Here is a 23399-nt window from a genome sequence, read left to right on the forward strand (position 1 = left end):
GTGTGAAGGGAATAGATTCTACCAGAATCCCTTGCGCTGGGTAACAGGAGGAGAGGAGACGAGAGGAGGGGGGAGGGACATTGAGAGAATGGGGAAGGGGAATGGTTGGAGACAGTGTTTGGTGATTCAGCGGGGGGAAGGAGACAGAAAATGGGATGGGTTATATAGCAGATGGGAGCTATAATAATGTATTGGGAGGGGTTGTACATTAGATACAGTGGGATATGGCGGCGTTTAAATTGAGAATATAGGCTGTAGACGTTTGCAACGCTGAGGGATACAGCAGACCAATAACCAATAGACAAACTCAAAGCGCCCGGTGTTTGCTGTACAGCGTGATGCCTTAAAGAGCATTATAGTCATCAAAGACAATATCTGATAGCTAATAGTAAGGGCCAGGTGTATGCACAGTATGAGATTTCAAACTGTGCAATGACAGCTATCAGCAGCCTACATGGTCTCCGGCTGCAGGACTCACCAGTGGGGTGTTTAGACGGTGTGCAGACTCCACGGGCCACAGTTGACGGGAGTATTTTACTCTAGGGAAAGGTTTTTGAAAAGGATCGCACTCAAACGCAAGCCTTTTTTTCCCCCTTTGTTCAAACATCTCCACGGGGTATGAGGTAAATCAATTTGTTTCCACTGAGTTCTAGCATCCCTCTCATCCAGCATCTCTGCTTGCTTGTCGCTGGACTGCCGCCTTGCTTTACCTGGCATCTTGGATTCTTCCACACTGTGTACATTCACTATACAAATATGAAGTTGCCAGTGGTACGCACTGTTTGTACTGTTGTTTTCAATGGATATTCTTTAATCCCTATAAGCATTTGTCATAAAACTTGTAGATTAAACAATCTAATGAAATCAAACCACACTGTAAACTAATCCCGCTAAATCTGCGACCTGTGGATTAACTATCATATTAAAAATAAATAAAAATAATAAAATACCACGAATTACCACTATTTGGTAAAACGATGTACATTTTTTTTTAACAGGGCTTGGTTGACTTTTGTTTGAATCTCTTTGAAAGATTTGGTAACAAAGCCTTTCATATACGGTCTTAATTGCCCGAATTCCTCCAGGGGGTCTATGTTGTGTTTTTTTTCTGTCTGGGGAGATCATGGCGCTATCTGTGTATCGCATTGGGCGTCTTTCTTTAAATTGTCAGACAGTAAGAAAGACATGGCTAGAATCGATTTATCCTTGTATTGGTTTATGTTGGTATGTATTTGAATGGTGCGCCGGGAGCAGGCACGCAGGTGCACAATGGTAATAATGAATAGCGAGTCAGTCTGCTGTGTGCAGGGCACGGCGATGCTTATTCAACAGCTTAGTCTCTTCTGTTCTATGAGAACAAGAGCGTTGCTGTTCTCATACAGGGAAAGCGAGTAGGAGTCTGTAGCCTCCAGTACTGGTACAAAACGATCAGTGCACAGAGAATAAAACGCTCTGTTACACACACACACACACACACACACACACACACACTGTAAGACAAACTATCACATAATAAAATGCAATTCCATGCAACAGATTTCTAACAGATTTTAACATGCATGCGATGCTTATTTTGACAATCCTTTATTTATTTTGGTTGCTAATGAAGTTTATTATCAAATAGACCTACTTTAAAATAAATACGATGATCTGAAGCTTATGAATTTATGTTTAATTCTTAAAAATGTGATTTTACAGTGCAATTCTCAAGACAGTTGCTGGGAACTTGTAAATTCAATTTCAGCAAGCTATTTTTTAGGATACTTTAGAGCACGTTGTTTTTATTGTACTGTGAATTTCCCAAACGGGACAAATTGAATTTCTAATTAAAGGCTGCGCATAACATAAGTGAATATTGATAGTTTAAATGCTATTGATCTGATCAAAGTATATATTTAAAAGAAACAACTAAATCATCTTCACTAAATTTATGCATGCATTGGACTAAAACCTGGGCAAACATTCTAAATGAATGACAAGTTTAAATGCCTCCCAAGATCGCTAATTACTGGTGTTCTACTGTAATTTAAACTGGCTCACTGGATTGGCTGCCATCTGCCCCACAGCACTGCCCCGCCCCTTCCACGTAACCCATTCCTCTCCACTGTACTGATTCACAGCGCTGTGGATGAACCAATTTAAAGTCACCTTCATGGTAAAACGCATTAGAAAGGAAGAAAGCAAACCAGAAATGAGTGAGACGGTCTCTCAGAAAAAAAGGGCTTTGAAAAGTGAAAAGGAGTTTCCAACCCTCTCTCAAACAGCTGAGTTAAAAGGTTTCATAAACTGAACACCTGCAGCGTCGCAGGTCTAACGCATTCATTGGCCATCTACCAGTTCCGCGTGCTCTGCTCGTTTACATTCCATTCCATGCAGCTAACACGGAGTCGTGAATAATGAACCCGCTTTTTCTCGTTCATGACCACACTTTAAATCTTACACATAGAGGCAAATCAAGAGGGCAACGCTGTGGATTATCCACAGAGAGCAGTGAAAGGAAATTGAATTACCAAGGAGAAGGCAGCACTCTTATCAGATTCAGAGAGATTTGATGTGCAACTATTCATTTCTCCTACTGTGCATTTACTATACTGGATGGGAATCGGTCGCCATTCAGTATCTTACATGCACAGTTCATACTAAATAATAGATAAAGCCATTTGCATTATTGCAAACTGTATAGCTATAAGCTATAAATCCCATTAGAATCTAAATGCCAGAATATTGGGTTTCATGTTACATTTCACATAAAACAAGTAATGGAATGTCAGCCTTAAGTAGTATTCAACATATAAAACAAACAAACAAAAATCAATAAAACATTTTATACTGAGCCCACTGAGTACAATTTTATTTAAATGAAATATCAGATAATGATTCTGTAGCTTGTAATAACATGGTAATTACTGGGTAAAGACCAATGGTTGCTGTTCTTGCATGATTACTGGTGTAATAGATGTGTAGTTACCTGGAAAATGTCTGTACCAGGTGATTACCCAGTTATTACAAGGTAACCAAGGCAATTCAAACCTTGTAATCTAAACTGTTACTAAAGGCTCTTCATACAGAGTTATGTTGAATTGTCAGGATACATTAAGGACAGAATGTGCAAACACCACACACAGCTTTCTGGACAGTACCCTAACTAACTGGAATACAAAATAATGCATGTGCCTGGAGAATGGTAGAGCCCAGTTTTAACATGTAATGTTTCATATGGTACATTGTTTACCAATCATCCTTGAATACTTTTAACAAAATAATGGCTCCAGAGAAAGTTAAAATAGATATAGACTGCCGTGGAACTCTTGGGTCAGACAGAACGCAAAGAGGATTTCTGGGTTTGTGTTGTAGCTTGTTCTAAATGTCACGCCAGTATTCCAAGCCTGAGAGCTTGCCTGCCTTCTCTCAGTCAGTAATTGTTTCAACGCTACACAATAGATTCCCCTCTGCTCGCTCTCTCTCTGTGAGATAATTTGCCATTTGCCATTAAAGACATATCTCACCCAGTCAATGACATTTCAAACCTTACGGAAGGTAAAACACACTTCAATGGATATCTTCCTGTTAATTAGCAGGTTAGTAAAATAGATTCCAGCTCAGCATTGAAGCTTAGGAGTCCTTTAGTGGTGGTGTTAGCTTTCTGAGTTGTCGTCCGATACTGTAGACCATGCTGATGATGCCGTTTGTATTAGATTATATTTTTACTTTTACTGTTGACTGAAAATGCAAGTATGTAAATATTAAATGCTGTGCCTATTGTGTCTATTTTCTTTACCAGGGTTTTTTATGTGTTGCTTCTCTTCCTCCTTTTTAATTAGAGCCTGCCATTCTGCCAGTGGATAACATGATGTCTTCCTGCATTTAAAAGTATATATAGAAATAAACACAGTGCCTGGAAGATAATGCATGACCCACTATACAGTGAATCAATAGCATAGTTTCAAACTTCAAGCTTATTTTTACATCCCAAGATAATAGATAATTTTCATGAAAGCAATGCCTGCTGTATCCATGAAGCAAAACCTCCTCCTGTTTATAGTATACCCCGCTGACTTGATTTACAATGGGAGAAAAAAACACACTCGCCAACACGTAGCACAACTCTTGTGTAAATACTCATTAAGCCCTTATGTCATGTGCTTGCATTGTTCAGACAAATACAATCAGTTCATTATATTATCACTTGTTATCACACAGGTCGTTTCAGTGTCACAAGGACACTCTGAGATCACCTAACTCAAGTCTTACACTCTAAAAGTCTTGATGAAGACATTGTGTTTGAGGCTGATTACCTTATTATGAGTCCAGTGATTCCTTTCCCAGTCTTGGGGTCACAGTGACCCAGATTTTTGGAGCTATGGGACAAAAGTTATCATGAATTGCAATAAAACCTAATTGGCTAAATCGGTAATAGCCGTGTTGAAGGTTTAACAGCCATTAACAGAATACAAATCTTAGAAGACCTCCCTTTTGCTGTTTTATGTTATTAATTAAACTGTGGCAATCAATGCAGTTTCTAGTACGATATAAACTCCACAGCTAAACATATTTTTGTATCAGCACTTTTTTGTTTTAATGCATGTTTTGCCAGATCATTGGTTAGAAGCCAACCCAGTTTATAATCCCAGTTTCTGCTTAGTAGTCCCTTTGAAGTAATATTTAAAGGGCTTGACTGAACCTAAATGGAATAATACCTTCAGGAAAGCATTACCAGTCAAAATATTTTTTCTGCTTGACCTCACCATGTTATCATCTTGTGCTTGAAGTTAAAGTGATCTGCATTGTATCCCCGGGAAATGTCAAACCGATGACTTAATGAACTGGAAGGATTCAGCAAAGGTTTCTTAATAATGACGTAAATAATATGCTTCTTGCAGGCCCAGGTACACCGGAACTGCCTTTCGATTGGCTTCTGCAATCAGAGGTTAAAGGTCAGCATAGTTTGTGGGAGGAGAGCAACATGTCAACTTGTTAAACTGTGTCTGTCTACCCTGTGCAATGCATTCATGTCTTCATCCCTCTGGCAATGTAATACGTGGATGATCCTGCCTCAGGCTAGGTCTGGTTGCAACTTTCAAGGGATCCAGTCTGGATGACATTCAAGTTCCGGCTCAACCATGAGTGGATGAGATCATCAGGCTCCCTTCATAAATCAAAGCCTAATTCACAATACAATTAGACTCAACTCCCCAAAGACACAGGAGGAGCATCTGGAAGTGGGGTTCTGCTTATACAAGCACTTGGAAGAGTATAAAGAGTGAAGGGCCCTCAGTCGTCTTCTAATTGGGACTATTTACACTTTCCACCCTGGCTTAAGGAGCTGTGCTGCTTCCTGGAGTATAAGTGGTCAGTGCTAGTGAAACTGCCCAGTGTGAAGAGCAGGGCTTAAATAGTGTCTTCAGGGCTACACACTTTCAGCTACACAACTGCAATGGGGATCGGAGAAGAAAATAAGTTCAATAAAGTAAGAACATGCACATGTCTGTCCTGATGCAATCTTTGATGTTTTGATAGTGGAGTGTCCTTATGAGCAGCCTTCAGTAGGGACTGTGCCCAGCAATGACAGAAATTCATTTGAAGAACAAGGAGCAAAATCTACATTAGAGAAGAAAGGCACTGCAGAGAGTAAAGAGAGGTCCAAGCTGCAGTACACATTTAAAGATGTACGTGGAGAGAGAGAGAGAGAGAGAGAGAGAGAGAGAGAGAGAGAGAGAGAGAGAGAGAGAGAGAGAGAGAGAGAGAGAGAGAGAGTAGTTACCCAAAAATATTGGCTCATCTCCATAGTTCTTTAAAACAGCGGGTTTCCATGACATCAAGATTAAACAGATAACACATTCAAAGACTGGACCTGGACAAATCAAAGAGCCTTTGTTTCTGGTGTATTTTATATTCTATATTCCAGTCAATGTTTTTAATGAATATTTTATGTACCCTTTCCTCCTTTTTTTGGAGAAGCATTTAATCACTCTATAATAAAGTAATTATTATTACTGCCCAGACAGGATGTGTGTGTGTGTGTGTGTGTGTGTGTGTGTGTGTGTGTTTGCTGAAAAAAGCCTTCTACCCCAAAGTGTAAGCAATAAGCTGCTGTTATTGCTGCCTGATTAGCTATGCATTGCTCATGTAGGGCAGCGTTTGCGAATTCATATCCCTACCATATTAAATTGCACAGTGTTGGGATTGCTATCTACAACATGACCCCCTTGTGTTATTTTGATTTTTTAGGATTTTGATCACAACCCTCGCCATGTGTTGTCAGAAAGTAGTCAATTTCGTTCATACAGCTGCAACGTGTTAATATGAACAGATGTTGCCTATGCAGTGCAATACACGTCTGTTGAATGTGACATTGATTTGCTGATACTGTGTATGTATTTCTGCTGTACAGTCTAAGACACTGCGTACAGTACAGTGTGTGAACTTCCTTTGCTTTGGTTCAGGGGGACATGAGACGCTGTATATTGAGTCTTGCTATACAAAGCACAGTGCACAGGAGAGGACAGGCCTGATCTTGAATACATAGAAAGAGGGAGAAATCATACACATTACCATTAGCCTTTCAGTAATAAGGCAGCTCCACTTGCAGTTTGCATGATTCCTTGGCAACTTACACTGACACACTGTAGCATTTTGTGTTTGAAATTCACTTTCAAATATAATATCTCTCGTGAAAAATACTGACGGGGCTGCTGTTTGTTCTCTTGCACCCGTGCAAATATAACCAAGCGGTTTCCATACAAAGAACAACTCCCCACTTTTTCTACCTGCATGCCAGGTGTTTGTTTTTGCTCATTGTATTTCAGTAACATGCTGTCTTTGTAGAAAGAGGGGTCAAACGTTGCCCTGCTAGTTCAAATTTAAGTTTAAGACCACCCAATGTTAAAGTGTGTGTAGGCACTAGGGAGCTGTGACACTGAAACAACATGAGGGAAGCAACACCTTATATAACACTGATGTGAATGATATCAAACAAGCCTGAGAGGAGTCAGGTGGGAGACTATGAGGGGCAGGCCTGGCACTGTACAGTGTACTGTACAAATATAATATAAATAGCATAAGATGTGAAACAAAAACTAAACTAAAAAAATCTATATAAAAAAGCGCACTGTTAAACAATCTTACTCGTTTTAATAATAATAATAATAATAATAATAATAATAATAATAATAATAATACTTTTTGGACTTCCTCTCTTTATTATTTACAGCCAGTAACAGTAGTTTATTGAAGCTTTTCAGAAATGCCACTGCCAAAGACAAGGCCAGCGTGCAGCAAGCTGCTGCAGTGCCAGCAACGCTGCTGAGAGACGCAAAGGGAGGCAAGACATCTACAGACAGTGAAGAGGGTGGGTAGTAGAATGAGCTTATCCACAGTATCATTCTAGACGCTAGGAGGTAAGACACAAATAATATTGAAAAAATACACGTGTGTGTAGGGTAATGACTAAAGCCAGATGTGCAGATTGAAATACTATGTGTAGTAAATACACACCATTCACAATGTAAGTACTTGTTTTTCTGACTGTGACCCTTTGTAAAACTGTCGGAGGTGGAGGTGACGGAATGAAGTTATTAAAAGCTCGTTGATTTTTTTTTTTTTTTTTTTTACATAATTTTAATACATCACGTATGGATAACGCTGTATATGCGCACTCACGAAATTAACAAAAGAACAGATTGCAACACCGACTGTAAACCTGCTGTGACTTCAGCTAATCAAGTACGCTCCTCTAGTTGGTTGACCCGCCTCTTGAGTAATAACAGCCAATAACAAACAGACATTTGAAGACGGATCTTGATTGGACGTTTTGTGAACAGCTTTTTCAATACAATTGGCCAGAGGGGTGCAGTAGGCGGAATTATAACGCTTTGCAAGACTGAATACAGGAAGTGGTTGAGAAAAAGATGGTAAGTCATCGGCTCGGCGTTGCTGTGTTGGTTGCTACGGCAATCCTCTTGGCCGAATCAGAACCGAACCGGGTCGAGTCTGAAAAATTACAGGACGTCAGCGGGAGTCCTGATGCTGTCTTCTCAGACGCAGAAGGAGGTTTCAAAACTGGGGACGGAACTAGTGAAACAATACCGGGGCAGGCCGAGACTCACCCGCACCCGATAGAGACTGGACAGGCGGATTCCGCCGGGCGGTGGGTGTCGATCGAGGTGGGATCGGTTCGGGTCGAGGAGCCCGTCGCAGATGAAAAGCTGGAAAATCTTCAAGCAGAATTTGATTTGCAGGATGCACTGCAGCAGAGCAAACCCGTACCGACTCCCCGAGACCACTTTGCAGAAGAGCTGGTTATCAGACCCTTGCTGTCCGGGGATATTTACACGAATTTCCAGTTTCGCACACGCTGGGATACAGACCTGCACCGGGGGAAAAAAGGTGATCACACAATATCCAGTAATAGGATTTCACACAGTCAAATGAGTTATGCCTTGGGGTTTAACCATACATTAATAATACGAGGCCGTACGCTTCAGTATATGCGGGTCGCGATACTGTGTGTGTGCCACGATGCATGTGAGTGTCATGATCGGTTACTTGTAGGATGCATAATAAGAAGTGGTCATTTAATCATCAACCGTTTAGTTAATAGAATTAAACGAGACACTTAAACCACTTGTTGTGCTTTTGATGTTGTATCAAATGATGCATATTTCTGTTACGGTACTGTGTGCCATGTAAAGAAAGTATCGCCTTCATCAGTACAGGACGAATCGTTACACCCCAAGTATTTCAGCCATGTTGCTTGGCATTAAGAAACATACCAGTTCTGCTGTTCATGCTAAAACCAGCCTCTACCACTACCTGAACTTTAAGACTGATGATTTTTTTCTGTTCTTGTAACAGTTGCCATAGTAAGACAGGAACCGAGAGGGAGCAGTTGTCCCATCCCGTGTAAGGTGCTAGGGTAGCCCACACTGTGTAATGGGGAGGGGGGGGGGGGTTGTGATGAGAATTGGGTGAAAAACTCCCTTTAATCCAATTTTCATTCGATCCAGTTATCCAAAAAATTCTAATAAAGAAATATACAGTAACTTACCATTTTTTCTTGTGTAGTGTAATACCACTCTGTGTAAGTGGGCACAGCGAATGCTTATGCCGCTCAGGGTCATCAGATAGCTGGTACTACTGGGGTGATTTGTTCTTTTGCCCTAGCTTATTATTACTCTGCCATTGATTCCCTGTGCTGTGTGTGTTCTAGTGTCTCACTACAGGCTGTTTCCCAAGTCCCTGGGCCAGGTCATCTCCAAGTTCTCTGTGCGAGAGCTGCACATCTCCTTCACACAGGGCTTCTGGAGGACCACGCAGTGGGGCCAGCCGCTCCTGTCGGCCCCCCCTGGGGCAGAGCTCTGGGTGTGGTTCCAGGACAGCGTGGCGGAGTAAGTAATAGTGGCTGGAAGAATTTGAATCTTTACATTCACATGTAGTGCAAGATGCAGTGAGTGCAGTAGCCAGTAACGGCTGCCCTATGTGTGAATGAATTTCTTGCTGTCCTGCAGTGTGTGTGAATGAACCCCCTTGCTGTCCTGCAGAGTGGATGTTGCCTGGAGGGAGCTGACCAGCGTCCTGTCTGGGATCTTCTGCGCCTCTCTCAACTTCATCGACTCGACCAACACAGTGCAGCCCAGCGCCTCCTTCAAACCCATGGGCCTCGGGAATGGTAAGTCCCAGGCAGGAGGTTGGACAGGCACTTAGAAGTAAACAGAGGGACTGATTTTATTTTAGTTGTTTTCTATTGATTTCGTAGCGTGTGCTGGAACAGTGCAGGTGAGCCTAGTGATTAGAGCTGAGGACCAGCACTGGGCTGCACAAGCTTGAAAGCATGAAGTTAGAATGTAAGGTGTAATGTGTAAAAGCAACATTTTAAATTCAGACTTTGTAGGTTCGGTCTGTAGGTTCTGTACAGGATGAGCTGCTAATGTGTTCTTGTGCTGGGGTGCAGTTACAGACCAGCGTTTCCTGCGCTATGCTGTACTGCCTCGGGAGATCGTGTGCACTGAGAACCTTACGCCCTGGAAGAAGCTGCTGCCCTGTGAATCCCAGGTAGGGAACTGTACTGCACTGCACTGTACTGGATTGTATTGTGCAGTGCTGCTCTGTACTGCACTGCACTGCACTGTACTGGATTGTATTGTGCAGTGCTGCTCTGTACTGCACTGCACTGTACTGGATTGTATTGTGCAGTGCTGCTCTGTCTGATGGCGGAGGATCCTGCGTGGCAGTACAAAGCTGCTCCTCACCCTCTGCCCTATGCCTCTTCCCCAGGCTGGTCTGGCTGTGCTGCTCAAGTCAGAGAAGCTCTTCCACAGCAGCTACCACTCCCAGGCTGTGCACGTCCGCCCAGTCTGCAAGGTAAGGACTGTCTGTTTTAATCATGTCAAGCAGGATCTGTATCGCCAAGGGAAACAGCAAAATAAGTAGCATGAACCCCAAAAGAAAAGCGTTCTGCATCAGGTGACATCATCCGTAACTTTTGGTGGTCATGTTTATGCTGAAATACTGTATACCGCTAATGTAAGGACTGTTATGATGATGATAAATACGAAAAAAATAAAATCGCTACATTTTTTGTAGAATCTACTGTTGATGTTTAATGTGCTTTTAAAATGATATCATGAGTACTTTCTAAGCATACTGGGTGCAGGGATGTCCCTTGTCTTTTGAAGACCTCTGCACCTGAACTCAAGGAATAAAGAGGGTGATATTAAATGTGGTTGTTTTTGTAGGACTCTGCGTGCAGGGAGACATCCTGGGAGCTGAGCCAGACCCTGGGCATTGTCTTCGACCTGCACGCCTCGGGGCAGAGCAAGAGAGGTGAGTGAGGGCAAGCAAGCTGGGGGGAGAACAAAGTCAAATGTGAGGCTTTTCCATCGAACCGCGTTCGTTTCATCTGTTCATTCACTTAGCAGAGGAAATTGCGTGTGTGTGCTGGGTGCTGGATGCTAATGCTCAAATGGTTTCTTCTCAGAGTGGTCTCTGTTCAAGATGTTCTCCCGCACACTCACTGAGCCCTGTCCCCTGGCCTCCCGCAGCAAAGTGTACGTGGACGTCACTGACAACCCCCTGGTACAGTTTCAATGTATTTATTTATATAGCGCCTTTCATACCACAGTATCTCAAAGCGCTATACAGGTCGGTTAAAACGGAAAGAAGCATAGTGTCAAGAAGTAGCAGAAATAACCATCATCATAATAATCTAAATAAAACTATTGAAGGAAAAAGGAAATTAATAAGAATCGATAAAACACAGAATAAAAATAAATACGCAAATAGAAGAAAACGGAGGGGTATTTCCATTGCCTGGTTGCTGACTGAGCTGTGCATTAACTGTGTTATGTGTCCTCCCGTCCAGGGGGAGGAGCTGTTCGATCTGAGCCCTGCGGTGTCCTTGCAGACCCAGGTGGTGGTCCTGGGGGATCGCAGGACGTTCACGGTGTACGACCTCCTGACCCCTGAGCTGTACGGCCCCACGCGCTCCCTGAACATCCTCCTGAAGTGGAGGCAGCAGGAGAGCGGTGAGGACTGCTCTCTCTCCACTCTAAACTGTATATTTAGAGGGATAAAGGAATGGGTGGGCAGTATTTATATGGATTGATGAACCACGTTATAGGTGATACAGTATCACATGCAGTTTTATTCACCTTTGGTCTGCCTCCCCGCCCTTCCAGTGGACATGCATCGGCCCGTTCTCCACACAGAGCGCTTTGTGAGCGGCTACGGGCTGCAGACGGGCGAGATCAACACCCTCCTCTACAACAGCCACCCGTTCCGGGCGTTCCCTGTGCTGCTGATGGAGACGGTGCCCTGGTACCTGCGGCTCTACATCCACACCCTGACCGTGCAGAGCAAGGGCAAAGAGAACAAGCCTAGTGAGTGCCCGTGCACCAGGGCGAGGGGAGGGGGGAACCTTGTGGTATTTGGGTATTATTGAGATATGAGGGGGTCTGAACCAGTAGACCCCAATATTGCTGGAGAGTTAAATATGTATGGATCATTGATAACTATGCTCTTTGCATTTCTGCTCAGATGCGGTGTACTCATTGTCCACTAGGTGGGGCAGTGCTTGTGGAAAGTGGAAAGCCTGGATGTAAACTTGCTGAAGTGATTCCTCCCCTTTAAGCTCTGTGTGAGCTAAAAGACGTATTGCTGGTGAAGAAATCATTTTTAACAGAAGGAAAGAACTTCATATAGTTTCTGTGTCTCCAGGTTATATCCACTACCTGCCCTCGAAGGATCGACAGCGCCCCCACCTGTTGGAGATGTTAGTGCAGCTGCCCCCCCACTCCGTCACAAAGGTCACAGTGCAGTTCGAGAGGGCTCTGCTCAAGTGGACTGAGTACACGCCTGACCCCAACCATGGCTTCTACATCAGGTGAGACCCCCAGCTCCTCAGCCTGCTTAATCACTGACTGCCTAGACGCTGTGGGTTATAAACAACAGCAGCTCAGAACATACATACATACATACATACATACACAAATTCTCCAGAGTGCTTGTGTGTTTTTTTGTGGGTTGCTGTCCTGTGAACGACTGCTAATGATTCTTGCTTCTCTCTCGTTCTTTCCTCTGTAGCTCCTCAGTTGTTAGCGCTATGGTGCCAAGCGTGGTTGCCATGGATACCAATAGCACAGAGGAATGCCCCCTTTTCACCACCCTGTGAGTATCAGAACTGATCCACTGTACATTGTAGGCATTACGTTTTTTTTTTTTTTTTCCAGAGTACGCTGTATAGATTTTCTAGAACTCTGAGAAAAGCTGCTTGTGTGAGACCTTGCTTTGTCAGTAATAAAGCTGCGTGTGTGCGGCTTGGTTTGCAGGTTCCCCAGTACAGAGGAGTCCAGCTACTTCGTGCGTGTGTACAGCGAGCCCCTGCTGGTGAACTTGCCCACCCCGGACTTCAGCATGCCCTACAACGTCATCTGCCTGACCTGCACGGTGGTGGCCGTGGGCTACGGCTCTCTCTACAACCTGCTGACCCGCACCTTCCAGGCAGAGGAGCCCAGCGGCGGGCTGGCCAAGCGGCTTGCTAATGTCATCCGCAGGCTGAGGGGAGTACCGGCGCTGTGAGAGGGGCAGGGGGAGAGAGCGAGCCCCCACAGACTCTTAACACATTGAACAGGTAACTCCCAGTAGTCTGGGGCACAGGGGAGAGGGGCTACATTAATAACATACACAAATGTGCAGTTCAGCAGCCCACTAAACACAGGGCTACTGTTTTCTGCTGATGCTACTAGTTCATTGTGACTTTCCATTTGTTCTTTAAGTCCTTACATGGGGTGAAATTGCTGGAAGAAAATGCCCCCTGCTACTACTTGCTTTAAAAGTAGCCTTGTTTTTTTTGGGCTTAAGATTCTTTGTGAAAATATTAGGACAAACCTTTTGTATGCAGAAAGTTTATAAAAGTTCTAAAAGAAATTAACGTAAAAATAATTCCTGATCGGTCAGCACTTTCAAAGGGGCTTGTAAAATATATAAACAAATCAAACAATAACTACAGTCCGTCCTGGTAAGAGGTGACTGCTAACACGGGGTCCACTGCACCATACCTTACTCTTACACTAACTCTGGCCCAGGGTGGTTATGGGCCGATTGCTGAGTGTCAGGGAGGAATGCTGATGTTTATAACTCTATAACTGTTTATAGGCTGCCTCTCCCTGCTCCTCTCTGCTGTGAGAACGACAGGACGAATGAAAAATGTACGAAATTCCTGCAAGTCTTCTATTCACAGAGGGGTAACAAAAACACACAGTGGCTGGGATTTCTGTACTCTGGTGGGTAGCGAACTGCAACCCACTGAAACACAGAAATCTACAATGTTTTAAATCTGAACACTACAGTGAAACTTTATTTTTTCATTAACCCTGTGCCTCTTAGAGTAAATGCAGCCTGACCCATTCTGTTGGCACAAGTGTAAACTATATATGCCAGTTACCCTGTGCAGTTTGCATACAGGTCAGGAATGTGCTGCATGCATCAATTGTGTGTGACTTTAATTTCATTTGACAGTGGGGTGGGGTGTTTATACTGGCAATGGAAATGTATGTGAGAGGGGGAGGGGCTGTTGTGTTTGTTGTTACGTGTTTTCAATAAACCAACAACCGAGCCCTTTGTCCTGCTCTTACTCCCAAGCTCTCTGTTTTACATGCCTTCTCACAATGGTACAGAATCGCGGGTCTTGACCATCCTCCTTTATAAAGCTGACTCCCACTGCCAGGAGTTCCTTGTTTGAGTTTAGATAATGTAGCACAAACTGAGTCCTGGCCAACTGCCAATCACACTTTTCCTCAAACTGCTGATTGTGGATTATAGGGCAGGTCAAGCCCATTGTACCCCTTGTGTTTGACAAGCTGTGCGGTGTGTTAGAGCAGTGTTCCGTGTTTGGGGCGCACAAGTCACCACTAACAGGCCAGTGATGACAGCAGTTCTAGAAACCCTTGTTGCTGTCATAAAGTATCCCAGTCTGATTGTTCTGTGCAGTGCCTCTCATTAAAGACTTCAAGACTGCCAAGGGAGAAGGAACGCTCTGTGTGCAGAGGGATAGGGAAAACATTTGGCACAGCCCCCTCGACTGACCTCAACAAAGAGCAGCTCAGCAATCTGCTTCCAGTTTTCTATGGTAGCCTTGCGCTTGTGTTTCAGCTTGAATACATGGTTTGCTTGGGCAGGTCGACTAATGTGAAAATCATTTTACATAAGTCATGATTAGCATTTTTAGTTGCAGGATTTTATTAACAGATTTACTCAAGTTAACTTTGATAACAGCACCCATAGTGCATAGGTGTACCCTTTCATGAATGGCGACCTTGTGTGGGAAAATCTCTTATAGTCTTCATTGGGGACATTCTTTCCCCGTATAAAGCAGTGGGGAATTTTTTTTTTTAACAACTGTCAATGAAAAATATATGAATATTTCATGCACGAAAGGGTTGAGCAAAGAACAGACCTGTTTTCCTATTTGTAATCCGCATTTACCATACTTGTTAAAGCCCTACTGGGGGATGTGATCTCGAGCGGTTTGGTCCCAAAGCTTTTGCCACTAAACAAGGCTGCAGGATCACAACATGCTGTGCTGGTGCTCCGCTCCACTGCTGCCAAGCCGAGGGGGACCAGAGACAGAGCTCTCATTCACTGGAGCTTCTGAAACACAGCAAGAGTCTCTACATTCCAGGGGACAGTGCTAATCCCGAGACTGACTGACTGACTCTCTCGCACACACAGGAATGTGTGCAGCCGCTCTGCAAAAGGGTCTAGACGTTTAGGAAAACATGTCGATGTTTAAAAAAGGGCTCTGGAGCCTCTTCCTGTGGGAGTGGGTTTGGGAGGGGAGGGATGTCTTCAGAATAACTGCTTCCAGCTGCCCTCTGGCTCTGCACAGACTTCAGAAACTAAGGGTAATCTTAACCTCAGCTCAGCCCAGTATTTCACACTTTACTCTTGAATGCTCACTTAACTGTGCCAAGTTGATTTGTTTTTCACACAGAGAAAGCACAATTAAGAGAGCACTAACACTAAAGTGCATTTTTCTGAATGTTTCTATGGAAGACAGGAAGGAATGAAAATGAAAGGCTAACCAGGCCGTTTTATTGGTTTAAAAACTTGATACGGACACACTGCACAACATGAGAGAGAGATACGAAATGAAGGGTCAAGTATAAAAGGCAGCCTGCTGCGTGGAGTGTGGTCAGCAGGGCTCGCTGCAGGCGTGGCCGCAGGTGGTCCGGCAGCACTTCTGCTCCTCAGGACACTCCCCGTCGTGGTAGCAGAACTCGGCACACATGTGGGTTCCCTTGGGGCGAGCACAGCGGCCTGGCTTCACTGGGGAGACGGACGGTTACAGCATAGCACTCTCCTTATCAGGCTTCAGTGTAACATTGCAGTGGACTACAAGCATACCTACAAGTTTATGAGTGAGGAATACTCTCCCTGACAACATAAGAGGCTTTACAGATAATTAAAGGAAGGCCTGGTAATGAATATTAGAATTTGGTGTAGTCTGCAACAACAAGTCTGTCTTCAACTTCAGTAAGCTGCTTTTAAGCAAGCACACAGGACATGTACGCAAATGCGCCAATGCTATAGAGTACATCTCGATGTGCTCTTCGACATACACTTCCCTATCTATCCTGAATATGTGGTGCAGTTCACGACCCTACCTGTGTATGGAGCTGTGCACTCGTGCCCACAGCCATTGCTGCAGCACTTCTCATCCTTGGGGCAGTCGCTGTCATCAGAACAGAACTCGGCACACATCCCGGCTCCGCGCTGTCTCCGTGGGCAAACACCGGGCTTTGCTGAAACACCCAAGGACAGTTACACTTACACAATACAGTATTGGTGACATAGAGGAAAAGAGCATGCAACAACCATGACAAAAAGTGCATTGCACACGCCCTGCCTTAACTGGAAACTCTGAGAATCCCACACTCTACAATTCCCACAATCTTATTAGGTGTTTCCTTACTGAAAGCAGGGGGCACGCAGACGGATCCGCAGGCAAAGACACAGCACTTGTCGTCCCCGGGACAGTCTTCATCACAGACACAGGCCCGCTTGGAAGGGACCACCTGTAGCTTCCTGGGACAGTGACCCGGCTTAACCACTGTGGGGGGGTCAGAAAGAACCAGTGTCAGCTGCCATCAGAGGGTGTCTTCAGCATTGTATACAGAACCATATCTAATCACGAATCCCAATGGTGTATGACACATATATTATAGGACCTCTCTGTGGCTCAGTATATAATAACTGTACATGCCAAGGCAAACAACCTTCAAGCCCAGTCACACTCTGTGACATCACTGTAAGGAACTATTGTCTGTTTGTGCCACAGTAACCAGCTGTTTCTACCAACAGCAAGACTTCTATTTGGCTGTGGCTTTTGTGTCAATGCACAATTCTGTTGTTCTTGATTTGTTTGAAGTTGCAAGCTGACCCCCCCCACCCCCCCCCCCCCCCCCCCCCCAACCCCCCCCCCCCCCCCCCCCCCCCCCCCCCCCCCCCCCAGCTCAGGCACACTCCAGATGTTTTCAGGCAGTTTAACAAAACTTGATCCTTTCTCCAACACTTTTATTTAAGAACAAAGTGAATGCATTGTCCAAACTGCAGCAGCTTGCACAGTACCGCTGGCAGCAGCCACTCTGAGGTAACTGTTCTGTTCTCAAACACAGTGATTGGCTTGAAGTCTGAATTTTTGAGGTCTGCTCAATTAGCCAGATGGTGCTAGCTGCCCTCAGCCAAGTCAGCTAACACGACAGCCTATTCACCGCCGATCCAACAATGTGCTTTTAACTAACGTCTATGGACCAAATAAGAACACATAATTGATCCGAGACAGCTAGAGAACTTTGTTGGTAAGAGCTGCGTCACAATGCCAAGAATCAAAGAACACTCTGAAAAAAGCTGCACTGTGTGATTCCAGTAATGTTGGCACATAATATGCAGATTCTGAAACGCACTGGCTTTAATCAAATCAAAAGAGAGGTGAGCTTTAGACCAGGGGTGCCCAATCCTGGTCCTGGAGGGCCGGTGTCCCTCTTGGTTTTTGTTCCAACTGTACACTAAATTGCTTAAGTAGGCCAATTAAGCGTTTAATAAGTGCTTGATTGGTCCAATTAAGTAATTTAGGTGACAGTTGGTACAAAAGCCAGGAGGACACTGGCCCTCCAGGACCAGGATTGGGCACCCCTTCTTTAGACCGTACAGCTAATAACTAGCATTGGAAATAGAAAAGGAAGCATACTGGACTGTCAGTAACAGCTTCTTCATAAAGTGGACCGTGACTGACAAGATAAATGAGCATGAATCACATACTGTGTCATATAATTCTATACCATTCGCACTTAGAATAAAGGGGGGTCCTGGTCCTTCTATACAGCTCTTCACTGGCAAAATAGGGGTCCCAGCGAAAGATCAAAGGGACAGTGTGTCGAAAACCCGGTGTATCAGTTTTCTCAAAACATCCCCAAAACATATCTACGACAAATAACTGAACAGCATAATACACAAAGGCATGCAATATACAGTCGCTAGTAAAAGTATATAAGTCACAAAATTATTATTATTATTATTATTATTATTATTATTATTATTATTATTATTATTATTTCCCACGCCCGCCTAGGCTATCATTAAATAAAATAAGGTTATGTTACCTGTAGAGTTGTGTCTGGTGGCAGCGGTTAAATCCAGCCATGTTCCCAAAGCACAGAGAATCACCAGCAGAAAGTAAGTCTCGCCCGTCTTCATCGTCTCTTCTGCCGGTGGAGTTAGATGGCGCTGAGGAGTGAAAACCAGCTCAGGAAAATTCGCAGATAGAGGGAGGGAGATACAGGGGCTGCCGGGCAGCGACCAGGCTTCTCCGTCCTAGTGTCTGCCCTTTTAAATGGCTTTTACCGTATTCATTTTCATCCTGGTCCTCAAATAACCCCCGGTTTTGTTCCAACCGGTCGTCTTTTTAAAATTTGTATATAAGAACAAATATGGTTCAGCGACTTCTACAATATACAAGTCTTAATCGTGTGGAGTTGTGGAAACGTTTTACTGGATGCCGTTAAAAAAACGTGGATAGTCTTAAAAAGTTTAGTGAATATTACGCTTTTGTCTTTTAAATTGCTAAGTGCTATTAAGAGTTAACGTCCATTTGGGATTATTGGTTCACTGCCAAAATCTAAAAAAAAGCCATAGCAACAGTTTCCTTTAATGCTTCCAAATGATTTTCCGCGTAAAGGAATCTGCTGTAACAACGCAATTAATTTAAAAACAGCTTATGCGTTCATCATTACAGTGCTTCGTAACGGTTATGTTATTATTTTTTTTTTTAAACATAGTATAGAAAACATACAACAAAAAATGCAACATTATGAATAATGCTTTTATTGATTAGTAAAATAAAACATGAAAAATACAATTGTGGATATCTTAATACAATAAACCTGATCATTTGAGTGTAATTACTGGTTTACTAAAATATTACTGGAATGTTTTCTTGTTTCTTAGTTTTGTGAATTAATAGTGAATTAGTAAACTGAACAGCGCCATCACGTGTTCAATCTGTTGAATTGCAATGAACACAAGGTGTGTTTGTGGGTACCACAGTCTCCATGGGAACCATTCTAAACAAATGCTGTTCTTCATGTGGAGCAGGCTGAACGAGATGACACTGAACGGCGATATCCCTGCAAAAGCAGAACTACATTTCCTAGGCAAGGCACCTACAATTACGGAAGCCTACACAGTACTCCTGATTGTAAAACAGAATTGCATGTTCTGGGTGCAAAACTTAATGTTCATCATCCAGAAAAAAAAACAGTTTTCAGCTTCCAGAATACAGGACGTCCGCTTCATCTTCAGGATGTAAAACATAAGAAAGCAGCGTACAGAAAAAAAACCCATGTCGAGAATCACAGTCCTGTCCCATGACCCCTGAACCGCTCACATGACGAGTTTTTTGTCCTAATCAACATGGCCGCGTCCATCTCCGGAGAGAAATTTCACCAGGTGGAGAAACTAATGGACCCCAAGCCGGGTACCGACCCCCCTCACCCCGGTGACCCCTTGTCCAAATCGGACCTGCGCAGCGTGCTGGTAACCAGTGTCCTAAACCTGGAAGAACTTGATACCGACCTGTACAGGTATTCAAGTCGGAGTCGGCCTGTCAGCGTCAAAGATACTCGCTGTTTGGAACGAGATGCACCTGCGTGCCTTCTATGTAATTCATGCGTGATATTATTTAGATTTGTATGCACAAACACGCATTCGTATTACAAAACAGTACAATAAATATGATACACAACATATTTGCAATATACATTTGTTGTTGCTATTTCACAAAGCTATATGTGTTTAACTGTTGTATTGTAGGGAACGCATTATGATATTTGTTCTATTTCTGATGCACTAAGAAGGCTAATTATTGTACAGATGTGAAGTTAGCTTGAAAATTATGGACCTCACAGAGCTCAAGATAAACCAATAGAGAGTATACAGAAGCCGACAGTGATATATATCATTTATACATGGGGCCCACGCCAGCTGTAATACATACAGCATATGTAATAAGTGACACGGAAGGTGTGTATTGTGGGTTTAGATGCATGCATGTATAAATGTCAGTTATATATTTGTGGAATATGCATGCATTGTAAGATTGCATGTCTGTTATTTAAAAATGTTATTCAAATGTTTATATACCGGTATATAATAATAATAATAATAATAATAATAATAATAATAATAATCTGGATGTTGCACCTCGTAGTGGATCACTGGATGTGACGCAGAATGCCTTGTAATGTATTTATCTGCATTGCATTTAAGCTACTGCAGTAGTAGAGGATGGTGGAGGGGCTATACTGGAGCTAGACAGACACCTGCAGTACACAGCACATACCGGCTCAGCATTTTTCTGTTTCACACTGTCAGTCTGTTCCTTTGGTGATGGGCTGCTGGAAACCCCATTACAATATAACCCCCGTTTATTCTCTTCCCTCAGGGGAACTCACCACTGGGTGCCCAGGACTCAGCGCTTGTTCGGTGGGCAGATTATAGGACAGGCTCTCGTTGCAGCAGCCAAGTCAGTGAGTGAGGACGTCTCCGCACATTCCTTACACTGCTACTTCGTACGAGCAGGTGAGCGCTTTCCTTAGAGATAAATGTGCCACTGCTTTCATTTCTTATTACTGAATTTATAGAATATATATATATATATATATATATATATAGTATAGTTAAATGTGATTTGTATTTCACATGACTAGTCAGATTTTTTCACATATGATCATAAAGGTTCATTTGAAGTTGATGGCTCTGTGAATGGCATAGGACCTAAAACCTAAAAACCTAGGTTCAAATATGAACCTGTGCATGTGAAAATCATAGCTGGTCTGTCTCATCCTCCTTCTATACTGTATGTGGTTTCAAGGCTGCTCAAGAAAGTCAGCTTTGTACCCTCTGATGCCACTTCCCCAATCACCTGTCCCACACAGGAGACCCGAGGGTGCCTTTTCTGTACCAGGTAGATCGGACCCGCGATGGGAGAAGCTTCAGTGTGCGTTCAGTGAAGGCTATTCAGCACGGACGGCCCATCCTCATCTGCCAGGCCTCTTTCCACCAATCACAGCCCAGCCCTGTGCAGCACCAGTTCACCATGCCGAGCGTACCTCCTCCAGAAGAGCTGCACAGCGTCGAGGAGCTCATCCAGCAATACCTCAGGTGTGAACCATGCATGTGTGAAAGAGGAGTTCCCTTCAGGGTCATTTTAACAGCTGCTCTATATCCCCATTAATTGCTCTGCCAGCCCAGTCTATGCATTTTCTATAGAAGTGTAGTGTAGAGGGTTGAAAGGTCATGTGGTTTGAGTGGAATGAGGGTAGCTGTTCATTCCCAGCATTTAGGGCTGCATAGACAAGCTCAAAGTAGAAGCAGATTTAGAGAAACATTATGACAGGAATGGAAATAAGACTCCTATTGCATAGCAGGTTCACCTATTGCAGGTTTGAATATCTGCTTGATTAGCCCCAGTGTAGAGGTAACAAGGTCAGGTGTGTCTTATTAAACTTATAGTAAAACCAGCAATGCCTCAAACTGCTATGCAATGAAGTCTTATTTCCATCCTTTATACACGTGTCATATAAATGAGTGAAATATTATTTTAACCTACTTTGTCTTTAAGTATTATTTGGTTATGGTACACCTGTTCTGCACCTCAATCAACTCTGCCCTGGATTTTGTTTCAGTGATCCAAACCTGGCAGAGAAATACAAACTGGGACTGAATAACCTGCTAGCCCAGGAGGTGCCAATCGAAATCAAACCAGTGAACCCACCTGATATTTACCACAGGGTGGCAATGGAGCCTAAGCAGCTGTTTTGGGTTCGAGCCCGGGGACATATTGGTAAGGAGCAGGACGGGTAGTTGTTCAGAAATATTGCAATATAAAATGACAACGTTCATGTAGGATAAAATGAGTTCCCATAGTTCTGTAGCTGGTGTAACCAGTCCTCCATGGAGAGAACTGTGGTGCAATGACCCTTCAGCTCATCCCTTGCCTGACTGCGCCCTCTGCTTGCCTGGCAGGTGACAGCGATATGAAGCTGCACTGCTGCGTTGCTGCCTACGTGTCGGACTACTTCTTCCTGGGCACAACACTGCTGCCCTACCCCCAGCATAAGACACACTTCACCGCCTCTCTCGACCATGCAATGTGGTTCCACAGCTCCTTCCGAACTGACGAATGGATGCTGTACGAATGTGAGAGTCCCTGGGCAGGTAAGCAAGGACTATGGTGTCCTCTGGTTCCACAGGTTTGCACAATGCGGTGTTTGTGTATGTTGATGCCGTGTTCCTCAGCATTGAAATTCCACTGCTTTGTTGTTCCGCAGGAGGCAGCAGGGGATTGGTCCAGGGGCGGCTGTGGAGGCGTGATGGAGTGCTGGCGGCCTCGTGTGCACAGGAGGGGGTATTGCGAGTCAGGCCGGTGCCAAGTCAGAGCAAGCTATAGGGACTTGTAAGAGAGCAGTCTGCATGATGCACATGGGCCTCGATCCTCTTCTGTCAGCATGGTGAAAATGCTGGAATTGATTCCAAATTGACACAAAAAAGAACACTGATAAAATTCATCTTTGACAATGTTTTTTTTTTTTTTTTTTACAGTTCTGTAAGTCTGGCTATGAAAATCAAGTCAAAGGGGTGGTTTCAGTAATCTTGGGACTACTCTATAACATTAAGTAGTCCAAGATTACAGCTCTCAGCATCTTTGAAGCCAATTATAGGTTGTAAACAACTTGAAGCTGTTTGAAGTTTTGTTCAATTATATAGTTATACTAGTTCTAAAGACAACCAAAACACTTAACAGATCGATTCATAATTTCACATTTTACATGATCAGAACCAAACTCATATCCAACAAGCAAAAGCACATTCCGTCACTTAATTCATGAGTGTTTAGAAAAGAGCAGTGGACATGCAGAATGTACCCCACTGGTCTTAGAAATAGGACATGTTACAGTGGAAGAAGTCAGGTTAGAAGAGCAGATTGGTTTTCAATCACTTCACCTGTGAATTGCACGAAGAGCTGCTCTGCAGTTTATTGTTTAAATGATGTAAACTAAATGAACAACAAATCTCCTCAAGTAATATAGCATGAAAGTAAACCGCTAAGATGTGAAGTCCCCCTTTTAAGGATAAGGGGCGTAGCGAGTTGTTATGTTAAACAGTTCTTTATTATTATTAAGGAATACACCTATAAAAATGTATTGTGACCCTTTTCAAAACACATGTAAATGAATATAGCAGTAAACTCCCATGTCTTATATGTTGTCCCTCTCTTCTGTTACTCTCTGATCTGAGGTCTTTAGCAAGTGTACCAGCTGATCAGAGCCTCTTGTACAGCCTGGGGC

General features: G+C 43.6%; 3 protein-coding genes across 4 annotated transcripts; 2 read left to right on the forward strand and 1 right to left on the reverse strand.

Annotated features, from left to right (window-relative positions):
- Positions 1–7870: 7870 nt before the first annotated feature.
- LOC121319408 (GPI transamidase component PIG-T-like) lies at positions 7871–14603 on the forward strand. Of its 2 annotated transcripts, XR_005950697.1 has the most exons (13): positions 7871–8385; positions 9209–9386; positions 9540–9667; positions 9950–10050; positions 10273–10359; positions 10734–10821; positions 10976–11073; positions 11360–11522; positions 11676–11876; positions 12214–12379; positions 12580–12663; positions 12825–13126; positions 13651–14587. XR_005950697.1 is itself a non-coding variant. In XM_041256821.1 (12 exons), the coding sequence occupies exons 1-12, from the start codon at positions 7908–7910 to the stop codon at positions 13072–13074; spliced, it is 2022 nt and encodes a 673-aa protein (XP_041112755.1). In that variant the 5' UTR covers positions 7871–7907; the 3' UTR covers positions 13075–14603. The 2 variants fall into 2 exon arrangements, 1 of the variants encoding a protein (XP_041112755.1); XM_041256821.1 differs by having other exon boundaries at positions 12825–14603.
- A 963-nt stretch (positions 14604–15566) lies between these two features.
- Positions 15567–18346, reverse strand: wfdc2 (WAP four-disulfide core domain 2). Its single transcript, XM_041256826.1, has 4 exons — positions 18156–18346; positions 16469–16606; positions 16161–16298; positions 15567–15822 (listed from the first exon to the last, which is right to left on the reverse strand). The coding sequence occupies exons 1-4, from the start codon at positions 18247–18249 to the stop codon at positions 15689–15691; spliced, it is 504 nt and encodes a 167-aa protein (XP_041112760.1). The 5' UTR covers positions 18250–18346; the 3' UTR covers positions 15567–15688.
- A 640-nt stretch (positions 18347–18986) lies between these two features.
- LOC121319410 (acyl-coenzyme A thioesterase 8-like) lies at positions 18987–23306 on the forward strand. The gene is made up of 6 exons (XM_041256824.1): positions 18987–19634; positions 20495–20631; positions 20988–21213; positions 21738–21895; positions 22078–22269; positions 22383–23306. Exons 1-6 carry the CDS (start codon positions 19465–19467, stop codon positions 22499–22501), a joined length of 1002 nt encoding a protein of 333 aa, XP_041112758.1. The 5' UTR covers positions 18987–19464; the 3' UTR covers positions 22502–23306.
- Positions 23307–23399: the final 93 nt, after the last annotated feature.

The sequence above is a fragment of the Polyodon spathula genome, chromosome 8 (assembly GCF_017654505.1).
Source record: "Polyodon spathula isolate WHYD16114869_AA chromosome 8, ASM1765450v1, whole genome shotgun sequence".
Lineage (NCBI taxonomy): Eukaryota > Metazoa > Chordata > Actinopteri > Acipenseriformes > Polyodontidae > Polyodon > Polyodon spathula.